The sequence below is a fragment of the Protopterus annectens genome, chromosome 8.part0, assembly GCF_019279795.1.
Source record: "Protopterus annectens isolate FY-2018-M chromosome 8.part0, PAN1.0, whole genome shotgun sequence".
NCBI lineage: Eukaryota > Metazoa > Chordata > Ceratodontiformes > Protopteridae > Protopterus > Protopterus annectens.
The window spans coordinates 1,173,428,296-1,173,447,274 of NC_056741.1; the positions used below are offsets into that span (position 1 = coordinate 1,173,428,296).

The following is an 18,979-nucleotide window of genomic DNA, read 5'->3' on the forward strand; positions in this document are numbered from 1 at the left end:
TCCTGTTTTGTCGCTTTATTCATGTAGACAAGTTATCCTGTTTAAACGTAAACTTTAGAAATATGATATATTTTAAATATTTTAACAAATTTACTTGAGAATACATATATCTCTAACAATCTAAATATGTCTGTTGAATTGATTTGAGTTGAATGCTTTCTCCAAATCCAATCCAATTTGGAATTATTGATATTAGCATTATCAATAATTGTTATAATTTGTTTAATGTGTTTTATAAATCCTGCTTGATCTTTGTGTATTAATTTATCAACTATATCTTTTAATCTGTTAGTAATTATAAAGGCAAAAAAATGTATAACCTATATTTAAGAGATGTAAAGATCTATGTGTAAAGATTAACTGAAGATCTTTCTCATTTCAGAATGGGGGTTATTACAAAATAACTACTTGAAAGCATAATAAAGTATAATATCACTATTTTAATAAGTATATTGTATTCTGGGAAAAGAAGTTCTACATTTCTGGTATCATTCCATCTAAAACAGGAGTCTTGCAGTTGTTACCTGTTCTTTAATTCTACTTAATATGGGTTTCATTAAAGCCTTATCTTTCTTTTTATTACATTTATAATTCATTTTTTGTAATAACTGTTCCTCTGTTTCTCTTTAAACTTGGTTTATTTCTACATAACATTTCTTAAATATATGAAACATTTCCTCTACTACTTAAGTTTTTTAAGAGATACAGGGTTTAATACAGTTTTGGTTTGATTTAAATTACTATTTAATTTTAATCTCTTAGCTAATACACGCAGGCCTTGTAGTATCATGGCATATGAATACAGTTTAACTTTCTCTAATGCTATTTCTGTTTTAAGTTTTATGGTCTGCTGTTAATCTTTTGTCAGGTTTTTAAACTTCCTTAACATTGTACTTATCTTCATTTTGAATCTTTAATTTGGCTGTATGTACTTTTTGTTGTGATATCTTAATATCATTGTCCAATTCTTTCTGTTATATCAGTGTTTAATTTTTCCATACAGAATTTCAGAGAGTACCACAATATAGACCCAACATCTTCTCCATTGTTATTAACTTACACATATTTGTTTAAATAACCATTCTTTGAAGTTATTCCATTTGGTGATGTATTCTGGAATTCTAGTAGTCAAAACAACATTTCTATAAATCAATGTAATAGTAAACAAAGAATATTATGATTGGACAAATGACATGGAATAATTATTGCTTTATCTACAAATCATTTGAAACAATCTGCCTTTTCTGGTTTGTGTTCTAAAGGCATATGATTAATGTGCAAGTTATCAAAACAATTGAAATCCTTCCTAAAACTCCCTAAAATTAACTTTTTGGTACATTAGCTCCAAACTCAGAACATCTGTTTACAATTATAAAGTTTTGTTGTATTCTAAATTTACCAATGAAAGCATTTCCCCATCAATGAATCTATATAAAAGTGTAGGAATAACTACTGATCTTTTTACATTAAATAACAGCCCCTCCTTATTTTATATTATGTGTGTGTGTGTGTGTGTGTGTGTGTGTGTGTGTGTGTGTGTGTGTGTGTGTGTGTGTGTGTGTGTGTGTGTGTGTGTGTGTGTATATATACATATATATATATATATATATATATATATATATATCTATATATATATATATATATATATATATATATATATATATATATATATATATATATATATATATATATATATATATATATATATATATATATATATATATATATATATATATATATATATATATATATATATATATATATATATATATATATATATATATATGTGTGTGTGTGTGTGTGTGTGTGTGCGCTCACGTGTGTGTATGTATATGGGTCTACCTGATAACACCAACACTCCAAACCACCGATAACGAAATAACCGACACCACAAAACCGAAAGTTCAAAATCACGAAACTTCACATGCCCGACAAACCACAGTGCCAACAATCAACAAAACACAGACCTTATCCAAAAAACATGCACACAACACAAGCACACCAAAAACCTTACAAACCTACACTAAACCTTACATACACAACTATCTATGCAGTAACCTTAACCCAAACCCTAACCCTAAGGTCCGTCACTATCGCACACTTACCTTACTCGTACCCTAACCCTAAGTCACTTAATCCACCCTAACCCTAAAGTCCATCACTATTGCACACTTTCCTTACCCGCACCCTAACCCTAACTCACTTAATCCACCCCTAACCCTAAAGTCCGTCACTATCGCACACTTACCTTACATGCACCCTAACCCTAAAGTCCATCACTATCGCACACTTACCTGACCAACACCCTAACGTCCCTCACTATCACACACTTACCTTACCTGCACCCTGACCCTAACGTCCATCCCTATCGTACATTTACCTTATCATGTTGGTGTTCTCACCGTCGGGCTTTTCAACTGTCAGTCTTCTCCACTGTCAGTCTTCCGGTGTTGGTTATCTCGTTGTTGGTGTTTTCCACTTTCGGCATAATCAGGCAGACCCATGTATATACATGCATGCATATAAAATGTCATTCTCCAATAAATGTGTTTCTTGAAGTAATACTATATCTGCCTTATGTAGATTTAGAAACTTAAAGACCTCATTGTATGATCACTGTTGATGCCATTTATATTATCTATAAGACCTTTCTATGTTCATTTTTTATTCTATTTTCCAATATTTAACAATTTTGAGTAAAAAAATCTCAGTTATTATTAAGCAGTTAACTCTGTTTACCATGAACTGAGTTATTCTGCTGCTAAGAAGATTAATTTTACCCAGCAAAAAAAGAGATATTAAAACCATTCATTAAACATTTCTGGATTATGAATCTAATTATAAGAGAGCCCCTCCTTATCACTAATACCCAGGTTCCTAATCCAGTTTCATTTATATCAAATCATTATAGCATTTTGTAGGTATTTTCCAACTCCAGCATATTTTTTTCTTGTTTACATTTATAACAGGGCACCACATTCAACCATTCTGCAAATATTCAGTATGAAATAAAAGTATAACATATCTATACATTTTAAAACTTTAGGTACACTAGTCTTAAGTTTTTCTTTGCACATATTCTTTAAGTGAATTTTCATTAAAATTATATTGAAAAATCTTTCCATATGTTAAGCACAGTAGAAATATGAATAATTTAGTCACTATATATTCATATTCAGCAAAAAAGTAATGACCTTCCACCATCCTTTATGCATATGTGGGTGCTATATAATTTAATAATGGAAGCTAAAAATCACTGTAAGCTGCTATATAGTCATCAGAACTAAATGTAACACTTTTAAGGAAAGACATATATCAAACTATAATTATCTTTTCTTTTTATTGTGCATGCAGTGTGAGTGCATGTTTGTGTCTGTGCATCTTTGTAACTCTATGTCTCTATGTCAGTGTATGCGCCCAGAGAATGCTCAGATAATTTCCAGCTCCAGCATGACCCTTTAATGGATTAAGATGGTATTGGAGCAGAGATAAATAAATGAAAAGTAAGCTTCTTATATAAATAATCAAAAGTTTACTTTAAAACCAGACTATTCAGAAATATATTTTCCACCCCATTATATGGACAGACTAAAGAAAGATATGTGATTTATTAATTAAAATATGTACACCATCAGTTATGTACAAAGCAAGTGAAACACTAATTAGATATAATGTAAAGTTTTGCATTTTATCTAATGAAGCAGTAAAAGCCATCATCCATGTTTAGTGAAAAGGTCATAATTTATTAAAATTTGCCGACCGAGTGACTGAGCTAGTCTATGGTCTCTTTTCAGCCACAAGCCAGGCTCAGAGAGCAAGTTACATAGCAAATTATACAGGCTTAAGAAAGCAAGTAAGGAAGCAATTAAATCAGACAGTGGGCCAGATTCCAAAAGAATTGCTGTCAGAGTAAATGACGTACTCTTGTATGTAAGGCCAGTCTATAAAGCAGGCTGATAATGGGAGTAGATTCCAAAAGTCATACTCTCAATGTAAGTGACTCACACTGAGCGTATAGAGTGGAGTAATTCACTTTTCCTCTGAGAACAAGCCTTTTGAAATATGGTTCCATAACATATCTACACTTATACAAATACAAAATGCAAATAGTACATTATTGGTAAATGATGGCTGAAACAAATACATGCTTTTCAAATTCAATTTTTATGGAGCTGCACATTCTTGCAAATGCTGGATAGGCTGATTTCGGTTAAAAAAAGCAAATAGAAGGTGGTATTTATACTACACAGAGTGAATACAGTTTATATACAAGCTGATGATTGGAATGCTTTGTAGTTTAAGTACTGTATTTTAAAGTTGGTTTATTAGAGTAATTGTGATGTGCTAAATCAAAAATGCAAACTTTCTAAGTACTTAAAGTATTATGCTAACAGTTTTTCTGCAGTAGTTTGTGTTTAGAAACTTAATTTTCAAATGTGCTAAGGCGCAGATTAACTGCTTATATGATATGAACCTTTCAACATAGTATTCAGAGGAAGTGTAGTGGCACACATCTTCTAAAAAAAAAAAAGAAGCCTAAAGAATAACGTTCACAAAATATGGTCATATATCTTGCTTATATTTCAACTTGCTACCTTATTTTAATTTAGATTTAGGTAGATATGTGAACATTTTATTTCTGCACATATAAATATATTACCACTTCTGTTATCACTTAATAAAGATGTCACAAAAGTGCAGTTTCTTTTATGTGGGAGTCTGACACTCTTACAGCTTTTCCAGGTGTTGGCTGTGCCTCATGCAGTTCTGTTTAAACTGCCATCTGTATGGTAATGCCAGACTCAGTAATAGCAATGTGTAGCATATAGCACATCGCTTACCTGTGTACACCATTAAAGAAAGTAGTCTGTTTTACCGCTGACAGTTTTTGTGTTTGTTGCATGGTTGTCTCTACCGCTGGCTTGCTATTTGTTACGTTTTTTATATATTACTCGTGTGGAGAGGCATTTACTCCATTGAGTGCATTGTGGTACGTTTTTTTTAAATGTAAAATTCTGTTTAACTTCTCACATTCGTTTTTCATAGCTCTCGTACATTTTTAATGATTTTGATTTCTTTTCTAGACAAGCAGCAGCAAATGGAAATCCAGGTAAGCAAACTAATAAAAATGGTACTAGTGAAATTAAACTAAAAAATACCGTTTTGGTGACTGATTAGTAAAGCATATTTACAGATAACATCATTCCTTAGACTTTATCAAAAATCTGAGCTCTCTATCAAATAGGACACTGATAAGAAGAATACTTGCAGATATAATACAGCCAAATCAGAATAATGAAATCAACAGATATATTTACACTGACATTTACCACAGTTTGAGTTCTTTATTGCTGCTCTCTTAGGCATTTTTAAATAAGAGTAATTGAGAGGAGCTGGAGAATCTCCTGTTTAGTATTTTAATAAGTAATGGATTTCTTGATATTCCTTGAAACAGCGTTGTTTTTTCTTCTGCACATGATTTATGGCTCTATGTTTTTATTGAGGATTTTTACTGAATAATTTAATGGAGAAGAGAAAGATGTAATCAGTTGTGAAGGTCTTTAATATACCTGTAGTTGTCTGAATGATGCTAAATAGAAGGCATCTCATGAATAAACAGCTGAGAACAGGGGATAGAAGGGCTATGAATAAGAAAGGAAGTAACAAGACGATAAGAGGTTTAAGAACATCAAAGTGAGTATGGAAAATAATCTAAGAGATGAAGTCACATGAGAAGAACTTTTGCAAGTTTCTTCCTGTTACTATACTAAAAAATGTGAAAATCTGGGGAAACAGAGATGTTCCTGGAGAACAAATCTGGCCATAACCAAAAGTAGGACCTGGGTAATTCAGACTGACTCCCATGCACCACCATACTCATGTGTGCTAATCTTAGCCCTGACCCTAAACATTACATTAAAAAAAAAATAATTTTCCTTAACAGTACCGCTCCACAAGACAAAAAGACACAAGACATACACAACACCAAACATATAAAATAATAAGTCTATCCCCTCACCTAACCCTTTCCCTTGAGCACTAGCACATGATTTATCACAGTCATCTGCACATTTGTTGTTTTGACAATTTAATCACATCTTCTCTTAGTCTTTTCTACACTCACCAAAATGTTTCAGTCCAATGTATATTTGCTATTTTTAACTGTAGCGAGACAGATGTATAGATGTACTACATACACACACAAAGATACGTGATTTAATGTAAAGAAGAAATTCAGTTGTTACGAGCTAACTTTCTTAGAATTACACCCATGAGTAAAACTTCCTATCTGTTTATGTTTCCATCACAACATCAAAGTTCTCAGCTGTACACTGCATAAGCCTGTAAGGCAATAAACAACAAAAAAATGTGAAAGTCAACCCATGAAACAGGTAAAATAAATTTTGTACTACTTCTAGCCAATGTTCCAGAATTTACCACATTTTCCGATAAAAAAACAGTCAAAGAGTGCATTTATATACTTGTATAATTGTACATTTGTGATATTATTAGCCACAATGCAGACAATATTTATGCTTTGGTTTACTTATTTTAGAATCCGTGTAATCCAGGAACAGAGCAGTACTACCGGAATACCTGCCTGCAGAAACTCTGCAGACATTTTACTTACAGCAAATATGGCAATTCTGTGCAGTACAGGGGAATCTTTATTCCATGAGATTAGACAGATAAGAGAATTCACAGAAGAGACATTATTCTTTGACTGTCAGTGATGCTGAAAAAGTAAATTATGAGGACTGGCATAGGGCTTACTTCTCAGTGGTCAGATAAGACTGTGTTATGTTTGAAAGTCAAAAACAAGCTAACTGGGAGTCACAATGGGAAGAAATGTTTTAATAAAATTATATTACCTTTATATATGTGTATTAAGAAATTGGGATTGTTTGTAAGACTTTGTTCTTATTGAGATGTTATCAGACTATCAGTTAATCTCATACTCAAATTTAGACAATTTCTCAAGGAAAATTCAAGCAGCACTGTCAATGCTGATGTGTTCTTCATAATGATGGGAACTTACTGATACAACCATTAAAGTAAGTGCACGCGTGTTACATAAGATGGTGTATGGAATTTCAGTTGTCATTAAATATATTTTAGCAGTAACTGATGAGTGGGTGTGGTATAGTGAAGATTTGCCCATGGTCGGTGTGGTTTGATCACAAGGGCGAATGTTTATTACTTTTGTTAAATAACATCTTTGTATGATGGCACTGTGGTATTCTTCCGTGTCGTTTCAGCATTCTTCCGCTTTATTGGTGCGCATGCATATGTGGCTTATGTTCCCACACTTACACAGTACATCAGTGCTTTGAAAAGCAAGCAACAGAAAAAGGAACATCTCCACTTTTTTAAAATAAAAAATAAACTGAAATCCAGACAGTTTAAAGGTATGAGAGAGACAGGGCAAAAATACAAGGAAAATAAGTTATGTTTCTTTAGTTTTGCATAATGTACCTGATTTTCCTTGTATTTTCTCTGCCCTCCATACATACTTCTCTACTTCTTAGCTTATGAAAACTGCAAAGCCTGAAATCGGAGCTACAATACTATTGAGCATTCACTTGTACAGCATATATCAATAGGAGAAAGTCTGGTAGACTTTTTTCTATTGGTATACACTCCATGTTACAATGGGCACACTGGCTGGTCTGACCAATCACATGTACATTTGTGCATAATAATGAACTACCATTGTATAATTTGAATTGTTTCACTTAGTTACATTTGATAACGTAAACCAAAGTTTAATAAAAATTCTGATATAATTAGGACCCATGTACAGAACCACATAGGAACTGTGATTTTTCAGAATAAATTACTGTTATCATTTTAGAGCAGTACATAAAGGTATCTTGTTTATTACATGCTTCCAGTTTTCAAACAGTTGTAATTATCATCATGTGTTACACTGAAACAAGTTAACTACTGAAGGAGAGAGATGCACTGTGTGTGTGTGTGTGTGTGTGTGTGTGTGTGTGTGTGTGTGTGTGTGTGTGTGTGTGTGTGTGTGTGTGTGTGTGTGTGTGTGTGTGTGTGTGTGTGTCTATATATATAGATAAACAGATGGATGCATAGCTGTCAGCTCAGTTTTGTAGTGTGTGTGTGTGTGTGTGTGTGTGTGTGTGTGTGTGTGTGTGTGTGTGTGTGTGTGTGTGTGTGTGTCCAAGCTGTTTAGATCAGTGGTAGTCTTATAGGAAGAGATTTTGAAAGCCAAGGTGACTGGGTTCGAGTTAGGGGCTGATTTGGGGCGAGTAGGTATTAGTAAGGTGAAGCACCAATAGTTCAACGCAAACATATATATATGTATATATAGGTATGTAGTTTATACATTTATTTACAATGGAAGTTGTGGTTTGTGGAAAAATTTAGAGCCAGATTCCGAAAAAGTTGCTCTCAGTGTAAGTGACTCACTTTGGTACAAGGACCATCTATAAACAGGCTCACACCAGGGGCAAGATACCAAAAGACCTGTTGTCAACCTTCTCTTAGTGCAGTGGTCACTTACACTGACAGCAAGTCTTTTACAGTTGGGCCGTTAATGTGATTATTTCTGTAAATTATCTTACTAATTGGTTATTTTATTTTTTATTTTATTTATTCATATTTGTTGACTGGGAAAGTCCGACTGGGACAGGAGCCCATTTTCATCAGCTCCACAAAACCATTATGATTACACAGTATTTAACAAGAATTTATGGAAATTACAGTACAAATACAGTACAATATAAAAAAACTGAGAAATAGACTAATAAATTGTGGGAAGTTACAATAGCAGAGAGAAAAATTGAGTAATTTACAAGATATATATATATATATATATATATATATATATATGTATATATATATATATATATATATATATATGTATGTATATATATATATATATATATATATATATATATATATGTATATATATATATATATATATGTATATATATATATATATATATATATATATGTATATATATATATGTATATATATATATATATATATATGTATATATATATATATATATATATATATATATATATATATATATATATATATATAATACACACACACACACACACACACACACACACACACACACACACTTTTTTTTGTAAATATTGAAATTTACATTTGTTGACCGGGCTAGAAATAGGTTGACAGTTAAGAAAAGAAAAGATCACTGGGGGGAAGTGTTAGGTTGAAAGAATTAATGAATTAGAAAAGGGAAAGAAAAATCATTAGTGGGGTAGTTTTACAGGGATGAGGGATTAGAATGATAGTTAAGGTTAGTGAGATTTATAGTAAGAACAGAGTTGTTTAAAGTAACTTATAGATCAAATGAGTTTCCTTCTAGTTGTTGTTGTGTCTTTCGGCTTTTTCCCAGTTAAGGGGTCGCCACAGCGGAACTCCGGTCCGCTAATGATTGGCGGTAGATTTTTACGTGCCGAGTTACCAGCTCTGATGCACAACCTTCAACGAAGGTACGCCCATTCATGCATATCTCCACACAGAAGACGCTCTAGCTGAGAATCGAACGGGACAACGTCTTACTGTGAGGTATTGATGGATAAAGATTGGTGTAAGCTAGAGAAAGGCTGAAGGAGAGTAGGATGTTCATCTATTTGGATAGAAGCAGAGGCAGATTTTAGCATTTAGTAGGTAGTTCTTTAGTGTGAGTTTAAATTTGTTGAACAGCTAATGGTTCCATTGTTTAGCGACAGTATATGAGTAAAGGCAGTGTTTGACTCTTTTGTTTGGTACATGAACAGTTATGAGTTGTTTATTTTCAGAACAGTGGGTACTTGTGGGGCTATAGGGTAGTAAAATGTTTTTAAAGGCAAGGCAATTGTTTGGATTGTAGACAATTTTGTGTGCTATGGACAGTTGAATGAGGTTAAGTTGATGTGGAAATTTCAGCCAGTTTAATTCTTTTAAGGTTTGCCAGTGACATGAGCGTTATGAGCTACCTGTGGCAAATTCGGTAATTTTATGGTAGCAGGACTAGAGCTTATTTTGTAGACATGAGTGCACATTAGTGAAAATGGGAGCACCATATAAATAGGAAGGGAGCAGTTGTCCACTGATTTGTCTAAAATGGAGGTTACCTTAAAGGACAGGAAACTTAAAAAAAATTTTAGGGATGTGGGTGATTATGAGAGGGGTAAACCATTTGATACATCTAAAAATGTTTCTTTTAGGTTACCCAGAGATGATAATAAGTATGATAAGAGATCATCCACTCCCAAAAGGAAAAGGCCAAAATCTATTCTAAAGAAAAATTTTGGTTTTTCTAGTGGTACCTCTGGTGAGGATACTTCTTCCAATATGGAAGGTGAGTTGGAAGAATGCTGCAGTGAAGGGGCACCCAAGGCCAAAAGGGACAACTGCCACACCCTCCCAATTTAGATACAGATGAGGGGGGCAGAAGCATAGGAAAAGAAACTTCCAAACAGAGTTTGGAGACATTGTTGAAAATTATGACACAACATTAACTTCTAATTCCAATGTCCATAATATCTCTTCTGTGGAAATGACTAATGGTCAACTGAGATTGTTAAATAAGGGGCTTAACTTTGTTCCTGGGTTTTTTGTTTCTGAACAATCTTTGGCTCAGGATGTGATAAATTTTTGCCGTATTTTGAATTTGAAGGTGTTTTTTGAGAATAAGGTTTGTGATACATTTTTGGATTTCAAGTTTAAGAAATCCACATTTAATCCACCGATGACACATTTAGTGGGGGTGTTTCAAAAAAATGTCCTGCAGGACTTACATTGTCATCTTAAGGATTTACCGGTCTCTTATAATAATTTGTCTACTGAAGAAATACACAGTTTGGATGAACTTGTTAATAATAAAGATTTGGTTATCATTCAAGCTGACAAGGGTGGCGCAGTGGTGGTATTGGATAAGGCCATGTATGACAATGAGGCTTTGAGGCAATTGGGTGACAAAGAATATTATAGATTGATGCCTTTGGATACCTCATCTCATTTTAAGGATCAAATTGACCAGTTTTTGACTGAGGCGGTGGAGGAGGGCATCATTACACAATCTACGAAAGAACAATTAATGGTTGTTTCACCTATGAAACAACATTTATATTTGTTACCCAAGATCCACAAAGATGTTACTAATCCACCAGGTCGGCCCATTGTATCTGGACATGGGTCTCTTACTGAACCACTGTCTGAATATTTAACCCAATACTTGAAACCACTATTGGCATTTATTAGAGCTAGAATCCAAGATACCACCCAATTTTTGGATATTATTAATAACACCCAACTTGAATCACATTGGTTATTATGCACTTTGGACATCACCTCTCTTTACACCAACATTCCACATTGGGCAGGTCTACAGGCATTGGACTATTGGTTGACTAGATCAGGTTTATATCGACCAGGTTTTAATACATTCTTGGTATGTCTCACTGAGCTTGTTTTGTCCAGTAATGTTTTCTGTTTTCAAAAGAATTGTTACTGGCAAATTAAAGGTACTGCGATGGGTGCATCTTTTGCACCCATATATGCAGATCTTTTTATGGCATATATAGAAGAAATTATAATTTATGATTGTAATCATAATATCTATATGTGTGAGATGGACATTTGGCGTCGTTATCTGGATGATTGTTGGTTGGTGTGGAAAGCTGATGAACTTTATCTTATGGAATTTCTTGAATATCTTAATAACAATATTTGGGGAATAGAATTTAAGTTGACTTGTCATACATCTAGGATAGTATTTCTTGATGTTGAGGTTATTAGAAATGATGACAATACCTTATCAACTAGGATGTTTAGAAAATTCCCTGAATTTGATTCATTATTACATGCTACCAGCTTCCACCCACAACATATCATCCAGAACATACCCAAATCTCAGTTCATAAGAGCTAGACAAATCTGTTCTAGTCAGCAGTCCTTTGTTGAAGCCCAGGATGATTTGGTACATAGATTCATCAAGAGGGGTTATCGTCCTGGTTTTGTGCATATAACCAAAAGATGGGCATCCAACCTAAATAGAGAAGATTTATTATCATATAGAGACAGTAATAAAAATTTAAATTCACAGACCTTGCGTTTGGTGACCACATATGGACGTAACACACAGGGCTTTAAAAACATAATTTATAGACATTGGAATGTGCTTAAAGCTGATCCAAAATTGCATTCTATCCTTCCAGAGAGATGTTCTTTATCATTTCGAAGGGGACAGACCATTGGCTCAAAATTCAGTCATTATAAGAGAGTGGGTTCTGATTCTTTGGCTTCCATTCAGTTGTCCCTTTTAGGTAAACCGATTGTTGGGTGCTCACCTTGTGGGCATTGTTCTTTTTGTATTAGGGTTTCACATACTTGTGAATTTAGTAGCAAAAATACTTCACAAGTCTTTGACATCAAATTTTGGGCCAATTGTAGTACTGAATGGGTCATCTATTTGGTGACCTGTAATTGTTCTGCTTTCTATGTTGGAAAGACTTCCAGGTCTTTTCGTCTTAGAATATGTGAACATTTGAGTGACATCAAAAATAAACGCATCAGCAATGCACTCTATAAACATAGTTTGAAACATGCATCTGCATGTTTTAAATTTGTTACTATTGATTGTATAAAAGGAAAATGTAAAGACAAACATTATTGGAATGAATTGCTTAGTTTAAAGGAGAGAAAATGGATCATTAAACTGGGAGCTTTGTTTTCACTTGGTCTTAATGACCAATTATAAATGTAATGTCTTGATTGGTTGTTTGATGTGGTGGAACCATATATATGTATGTATACTGATACCTAAAAGTTTTTGTCTTTTTTGTATCACTGAAGAAGGCTCTCAGGAGCCGAAACCGGTCTGAAGGATTTTGTAAATTGTTTGTTACAATTTCACATACATAGGGGAATTTTTTCCCCTATGGTAATAAACCATTTTTGGATGTGGCATTTGCCAATACTTGCTGGCTTTTTTTGTTTTTTCTAGTTGTTTTTGGCCGTGCATAGGTTTTACGGGCACCTGCTTGTGTTTGGAAGCTTCTCAGTACAAACCCAGAACCAGTAGAACACCCAGGCTTCAGTCCCAGGATATGCACAGGACTTAGTAGTGGGGGGCTCCCACTTCCAAATCAGGGAGTAGTAAGACTCCCCCCTGTGGTAAGCTGTCTCAATGACTTAACTTTAAAACTTCCAAGCACTTCTCAACTGACTGCTCATTTAGGGGGAAAGATTTCCCTGTAGGCAAAAAACTGGGAAATCATTACCCAGGACAAATGGGTTTTAAATATAGTTTCCCAAGGATACAGATTTCACTTCTACACATTACCAACCCCAAACAGTTGGCCAGATCTACCCCCAAATCAGTGGGCAGAGTCTCAGAAGCAAGTACTGTCTCTCTCTTAAGCATAAAGGCTATTCAAACTGTACCAGAAGAGGAAAAGGGACAAGGTTTCTACTCAAGACTTTTCCTGGTACCCAGAAAAGACAACTCATTGCATCCTCTCCTGAGCCTTTCTATCTTAAACACTTTTTTGGTGATTCCAAAATTCAAGATGCTAACTCTTCACCCATTGCTTCCTATGCTAGGCAAAATGCCTGGTTGGCAACACTGGATTTAAAGGAAGCCTACGTGCACATCCCTGTCAGGGAATCTTGCAGAAGATACCTACACTTCAAAGCAGGCTACATGCACTATCAGTTTTCTGCAATGCCCTTTGGCTTATCTACTGTGCCCAGGGTATTCACAAAGTGCCTAGCTCCAGTCATTGCATTTTGCAGGCAAAGAAATATTCAAATATATCCATACCTGGACGATTGTCTAATTCAGGCAGAAAGCCAGGACATACTTTTGAATCATCTGGCATTTGTACAAAAGGTGCTAACTTGTCTGGGGTACACCATAAACAAAAAGAAATCACATCTGGTACCCTGTCAACAAATTATATTCCTGGGAGCAAGCTTGAGCACAACTTCCCAGATGGCTTTCCTCATGCCAGAGAAACAAATTCATTTGACAACTTACTTCAAACTAATGGCCACAAAAACCCTTCTATCTGCAAGGCAAATACTGCAAGCATTGGGGTTCATGGCCTCCTGCATTCTACTAATTCCATATGCAAGACTGCATATGAGGAACCTACAATGGTATCTAAAAAGCGTATGGTGTCAACATTCTCAGGATCTAGAAGAAATGAGTCCTGTCATACCTTGTCTACGGTTAGAGTTCCTTTGGTGGGCAGAGGCCTGCCACCAAAACAAGGGACTACCATTCACTCTACCCCCTGCTGCCCAAACCCTAACAACAGATGCATCAGACTATGCATGGGGGGTTCACCTGGCAGGGAAGTGCATTCAGGGCAAATGGATCCCAATTCAAATGCATCTGCATATCAAAAAGAAATGTTAGCTGCACAGAATACTCTGACAGCCTTCAAGGACCACATTCTTCCAGGGCAATTAATGGTAAAGATGGACACCACCACTGTTATGTGGTACATAAACAAGCAGGGGGGTACCCATTCTTACCCCCCTCTGCAGACCAGCCATGGCTCTGTGGAACACAGCCTTGAGCTACTAAGTGCATCTACAGGCTCAATTCCTGCCAGGAAAACTAAATACATTGGCAGACGAACTAAGCAGAAATCTCATGGACCCACATGAGTGGAAACTGGAACCAAAGACTTTCAACATGTTGATAAACAAATGGGGGAGCCCAGATATAGACCTGTTTGCCTCCCCCCAGAACTACCAATTGGACAAATTCTGCACAAGGACTCCCCAAAAACAAGCTTGGAAAGTGGATGCTCTGTCCTTCAGCTGGAAAAATCTATCAATTTATGCCTTTCCTCCTCTGCCTCTCCTCTCCAAAGTACTACTAAAGATCAAACAGGAAAAACCAAGGATGATACTGATTGCACCAGACTGGCCATGCCAACACTGGTACCCCGTCTTGCACATTGTGTCACTGCTGGCTCCATGGCACCTGCCTCAGCCCCCCACCCTGCTGTCACAGCAGGAGAGAAAGATTCTGCACCCTCAGCTTCAAACCCTGAACCTGGCAGCCTGGTTAATTATCTAATCTCTCCATTACCATCCCTCAGTAAACAAGTGTTGGATGTCATTTTGGAGGCAAGGAGGCCTAGTACTAGAAAATCTTATGCTGAAAAACAGAAAAGATTCTGTGCCTTGAACCAGACTCAAGGGATGGGCACAGCAGTGCCCAATTTACCTCAGATTCTTCAATACTTAACTGAGATGCCAGTGTGCCGAACAGTTACAGCCCTTAAGGCTAAACAACACACCTGATACACTTGTAATAGGTGACTATGTCGTCAGGCACACTGACGTCCCACTCACCAGGCTGAACAAGGAGAAGGTCACGGTGAGCTGCCTGTCGGATGCTAGGATCCGCCACATAACACAAGCACTCAGATCACTCCAAGGCAAGTACAAATATGACTCAGTCATTGTCCATGCTGGTGTGAATGACCTGAGATGTACCTCCCTGGACTACATGAAAAGAGACATAGAGGAGCTGATGGTGTCCCAGGCTGTGTCATACATGAACTCCAAGAAGAACTAAACCCAAACATTAAACTACTGTTCAATCTCAGCCTTACTACAGGATATGTACCCAAAGAGTGGCGTACAGCAACAGTGGTCCCTCTCCACAAAGGTGGTGCCTCAACAGATCCTGGAAACTATTGACTAGCTTGGTCTGCAAAGCTATGGAAAGGATCATCATGGACCTCATAAATAAAGATATTGGGGACCTACAGACACTGGATACTACCCAGTTCAGCTTTGTCAAGAGCAGATCCTGCCTCTTAAACCTGGTCGATTTCTTTGAAACAGTCACCAAGGCCATTGACGAAGGGAAGGTGGTCCACACAGCCTACCTGGACCTTGCAAAAGCCTTCGATACAATACCCCACTCGGGCATTATAGATAAGCTCACCAGCTTAAATATAAACCCCTATGTCACTAGACGGGTTGCAAACTGGCTCAAGGACAGAACCCACATGGTTAGAATTGCTGGAGCCATTTCAGTCTCCAAACCAGTTACAAGTGGCATCCCACAAGGCTCAGTCCTGGGACCTCTCTTGTTCGGTATATATTTCTCTGAGGTACAGGCTAACATGGAAGGACTGTGGCTGACCAAGTTCGCAGATGACTGCAAACTGGGCGCCATAATAGACTCTCCAGCTGACACAAGCATCCTACAAAAGGGCCTCATAGAAACAGATGACTGGCGCCAGAGCCATGGCCTCAAGCTAAACACCAAAAAGTGTATAGTCATCCCCTTTGGCAAAAACAAAGTGCCCACAAATTACCACATAGATGGTAATCCATTAAGTATGGAAGAAGTAATTAGGGACCTGGGGACCCAAGTTGATAGCAATCTCTCATTTGACAACCATGTGGCCAAAGTGGTTAGAAAAACATTTTATATAGCCCACCTAATCATGAAGGGATTCACATCTAGATCCGGGAAGGTCTTCGTGCCTCTTTACTCATCCCTCATCAGGCCCATAATTGAGTACAATGCCCCTTTTGGGATGTACCTTACCAGACACCTGCAGCAACTGGAAAGACCCCAAAAGTACCTCACCAAGAGGATCAAAGGGCTCAAACAGATGCCATATGCTGCCCGGTTAAAGAAACTCCAGCTCTACTCAGTGGCATACCGCCTGCTCAGAGGCGATCTGTGCCTGACATATAAAGCCATGTCCAACCCAGAATTAATGGACATGCTGCACCTCAGAAAAACCAAATCCCATCGAGCTACGTGCTCGAGAGACTTGAACCTCAGCACTGAAATAAATAGAACATGCTGGAGGGACAGATTCATAACCCAGAGGCTCCCTTCATTCTGGAATAAAATCCCAGTCCAGGTTAGGCAGAGTCCCTCATTGACTCTCTTCAAGAGGAATCTTGATGAGTGGATGGGAGATAGTAGGTTTACCCCAGGTATCACTTCTGTGTCACTGTTAGACAGAGGCACAGTATACTAACCTTGAAAAAGGGCATAGCAAAATTCATTTAAAATGGGTGGCGAAAGCCGAACACAGTCTAGCTAGGCTTATAAATGCCCTAGGGCAGATAGCCTAGTATGAACCTATGAACCTATAAGATGCTTCACAAGGGCCTTTCTTTTTCCTCCATCAAAATTCATGCTTCAGCCATTTCAGCTCATTACAACACAGAACCACCCCTCTTCTCTCATCCTCTGCTCAAGCAGTTCCTCAGAGGGGCCAAAAACATAAGACCACCCAGGAGAGCCCCAATTCCAGCCTGGGACCTTAAGTTTGTATTGGAAAAACTCACTCTTCCTCCTTTTGAGCCAGCTGCAAGTGCAGAGTTAAAATTCCTTTCTTGGAAAACAGCCTTCCTTTTAGCAATCACTTCAACAAGAAGGGTATCTGAATTACAGGCCCTTATGGCAGTGGAGCCTTTCATCATCTTTCATGCGGACAGGGTGTCCCTCAGGACCAATCCCTCCTTCATGCCCAGGGTGGTATCCAGTGTAGCTCTTAATCAGTCCATTCATTTGCCAACCTTCTTTTCTAATCCACAGAACAAAGGGGAACGGATACTGCACTCCTTAGATGTGCACAGACAACTTAGATTTTACTTGGACAGGACTAAACCTCAAAGGAAATCTGAGCAACTGCTGGTGGCATATGCTGCAGGGGCAGAGGGGAAGGCTATTTCAAAGCAAACCATTTCTAAATGGATCTGCCATTGCATTAATTTCTGCTATAAGCACCATGGAAAACCTATCCCACAGGGGATTAGACCCCATTCAGCCAGGGCTGCATCTACCTCTACAGCCTTTCTCAGAGGTGTCCCTACCAGGGACATCCTAGAAGCTGCTACCTGGAGTTCTGTACATACTTTCACCAAGCATTACCATTTGCCAATTTTCTCTAAATCCAGAGCTGGCTTTGCCACTGCAGTTTTTCAGGGACTTATAGCTGGTCTGAATGCTATCTAAATTCCTCCTCCCATCCTTGGGAATCTACCCCAAAAGTGATGACTGCAACACTGAAACATGAAGAACATAGTACAGTTGTGTACACTTACCATAAATGTAGATGTTCGAGTGTATTCACTGTTGCAGTCCTGGTTACCCTCCCTCCAGCCCCCTGACTTCTTTTGGCTATACCTCTAGTCTCCATTACTATGCTTAAAAGCTTTTTGGTGTATTTGCTTTTTCTGTTGAAGGTGTAACCTTGTATATGTATATTTAATTGCTTCCCAGTAGGGGGGCACCTGACATTTGGGGCAAGAAAAACTGATGTAATGGCATCAGCTGCATGCTTTATACCCCTGACTACCTGACGTCACGGAAGATGACACAGCAACCGACGCAGGACCCAAGACTTTGATAATCAGGCCGATTGAGGGCTACTGCAAGCAGATAACTCAAATGTGATGACTGCAACAGTGAATACACTTGAACATCTACATTTATGGTAAGTGTACACAACTGTACTTTATGTTCTTAGCATAATGTTTCATCTGTGTTGTTGATCTTCATTCATTCATTACTGATGGGTGTCGGTTCCATCCTCGGAACCAAGTCGGCCATTATAACAAGCTCATGCCAGCCAAAAAGCTCTTGAGCTAAGCCTTACCCACAGTGCCCTTCTCTACATTACCTCAGATTGAGGCTTTATCTGAGCAACTTCCCTATCATAGACTAAGACCATATCTGAACCTTCAGAAGTCTTTTGGAGGGGGATGGTGGGTGGGTTGTAATGAATGAATGAAGATCAACAACACAGATGGAACATTATGGTGAGAACATAATTTCTTTACCTGATGTTGTTAATCTTCATTCATTCCTTACTGATGAGACAGAGTCCCTAGCTACTTTATTTCCTAGGAGGCCCTATGGAAGAATATTTATTAGTACCATTGAACCAAAGGAAGCTCTCCCCTGGAGATCATATCCAGTTTGTAATGTGT

General features: G+C 37.1%; 1 protein-coding gene across 1 annotated transcript in view; it reads left to right on the forward strand.

Annotated features, from left to right (window-relative positions):
- The window catches only part of LOC122808425 (V-set and immunoglobulin domain-containing protein 1-like), a 538,071-nt gene that overhangs the window by 465,721 nt on the left and 53,371 nt on the right, over positions 1-18,979 (forward strand). Inside the window, exon 5 of the mRNA XM_044079387.1 lies at positions 5,085-5,110. Within this exon, the coding sequence (XP_043935322.1) occupies positions 5,085-5,110 (26 nt within the window). The remainder of the gene's footprint in view (positions 1-5,084; positions 5,111-18,979) is intronic.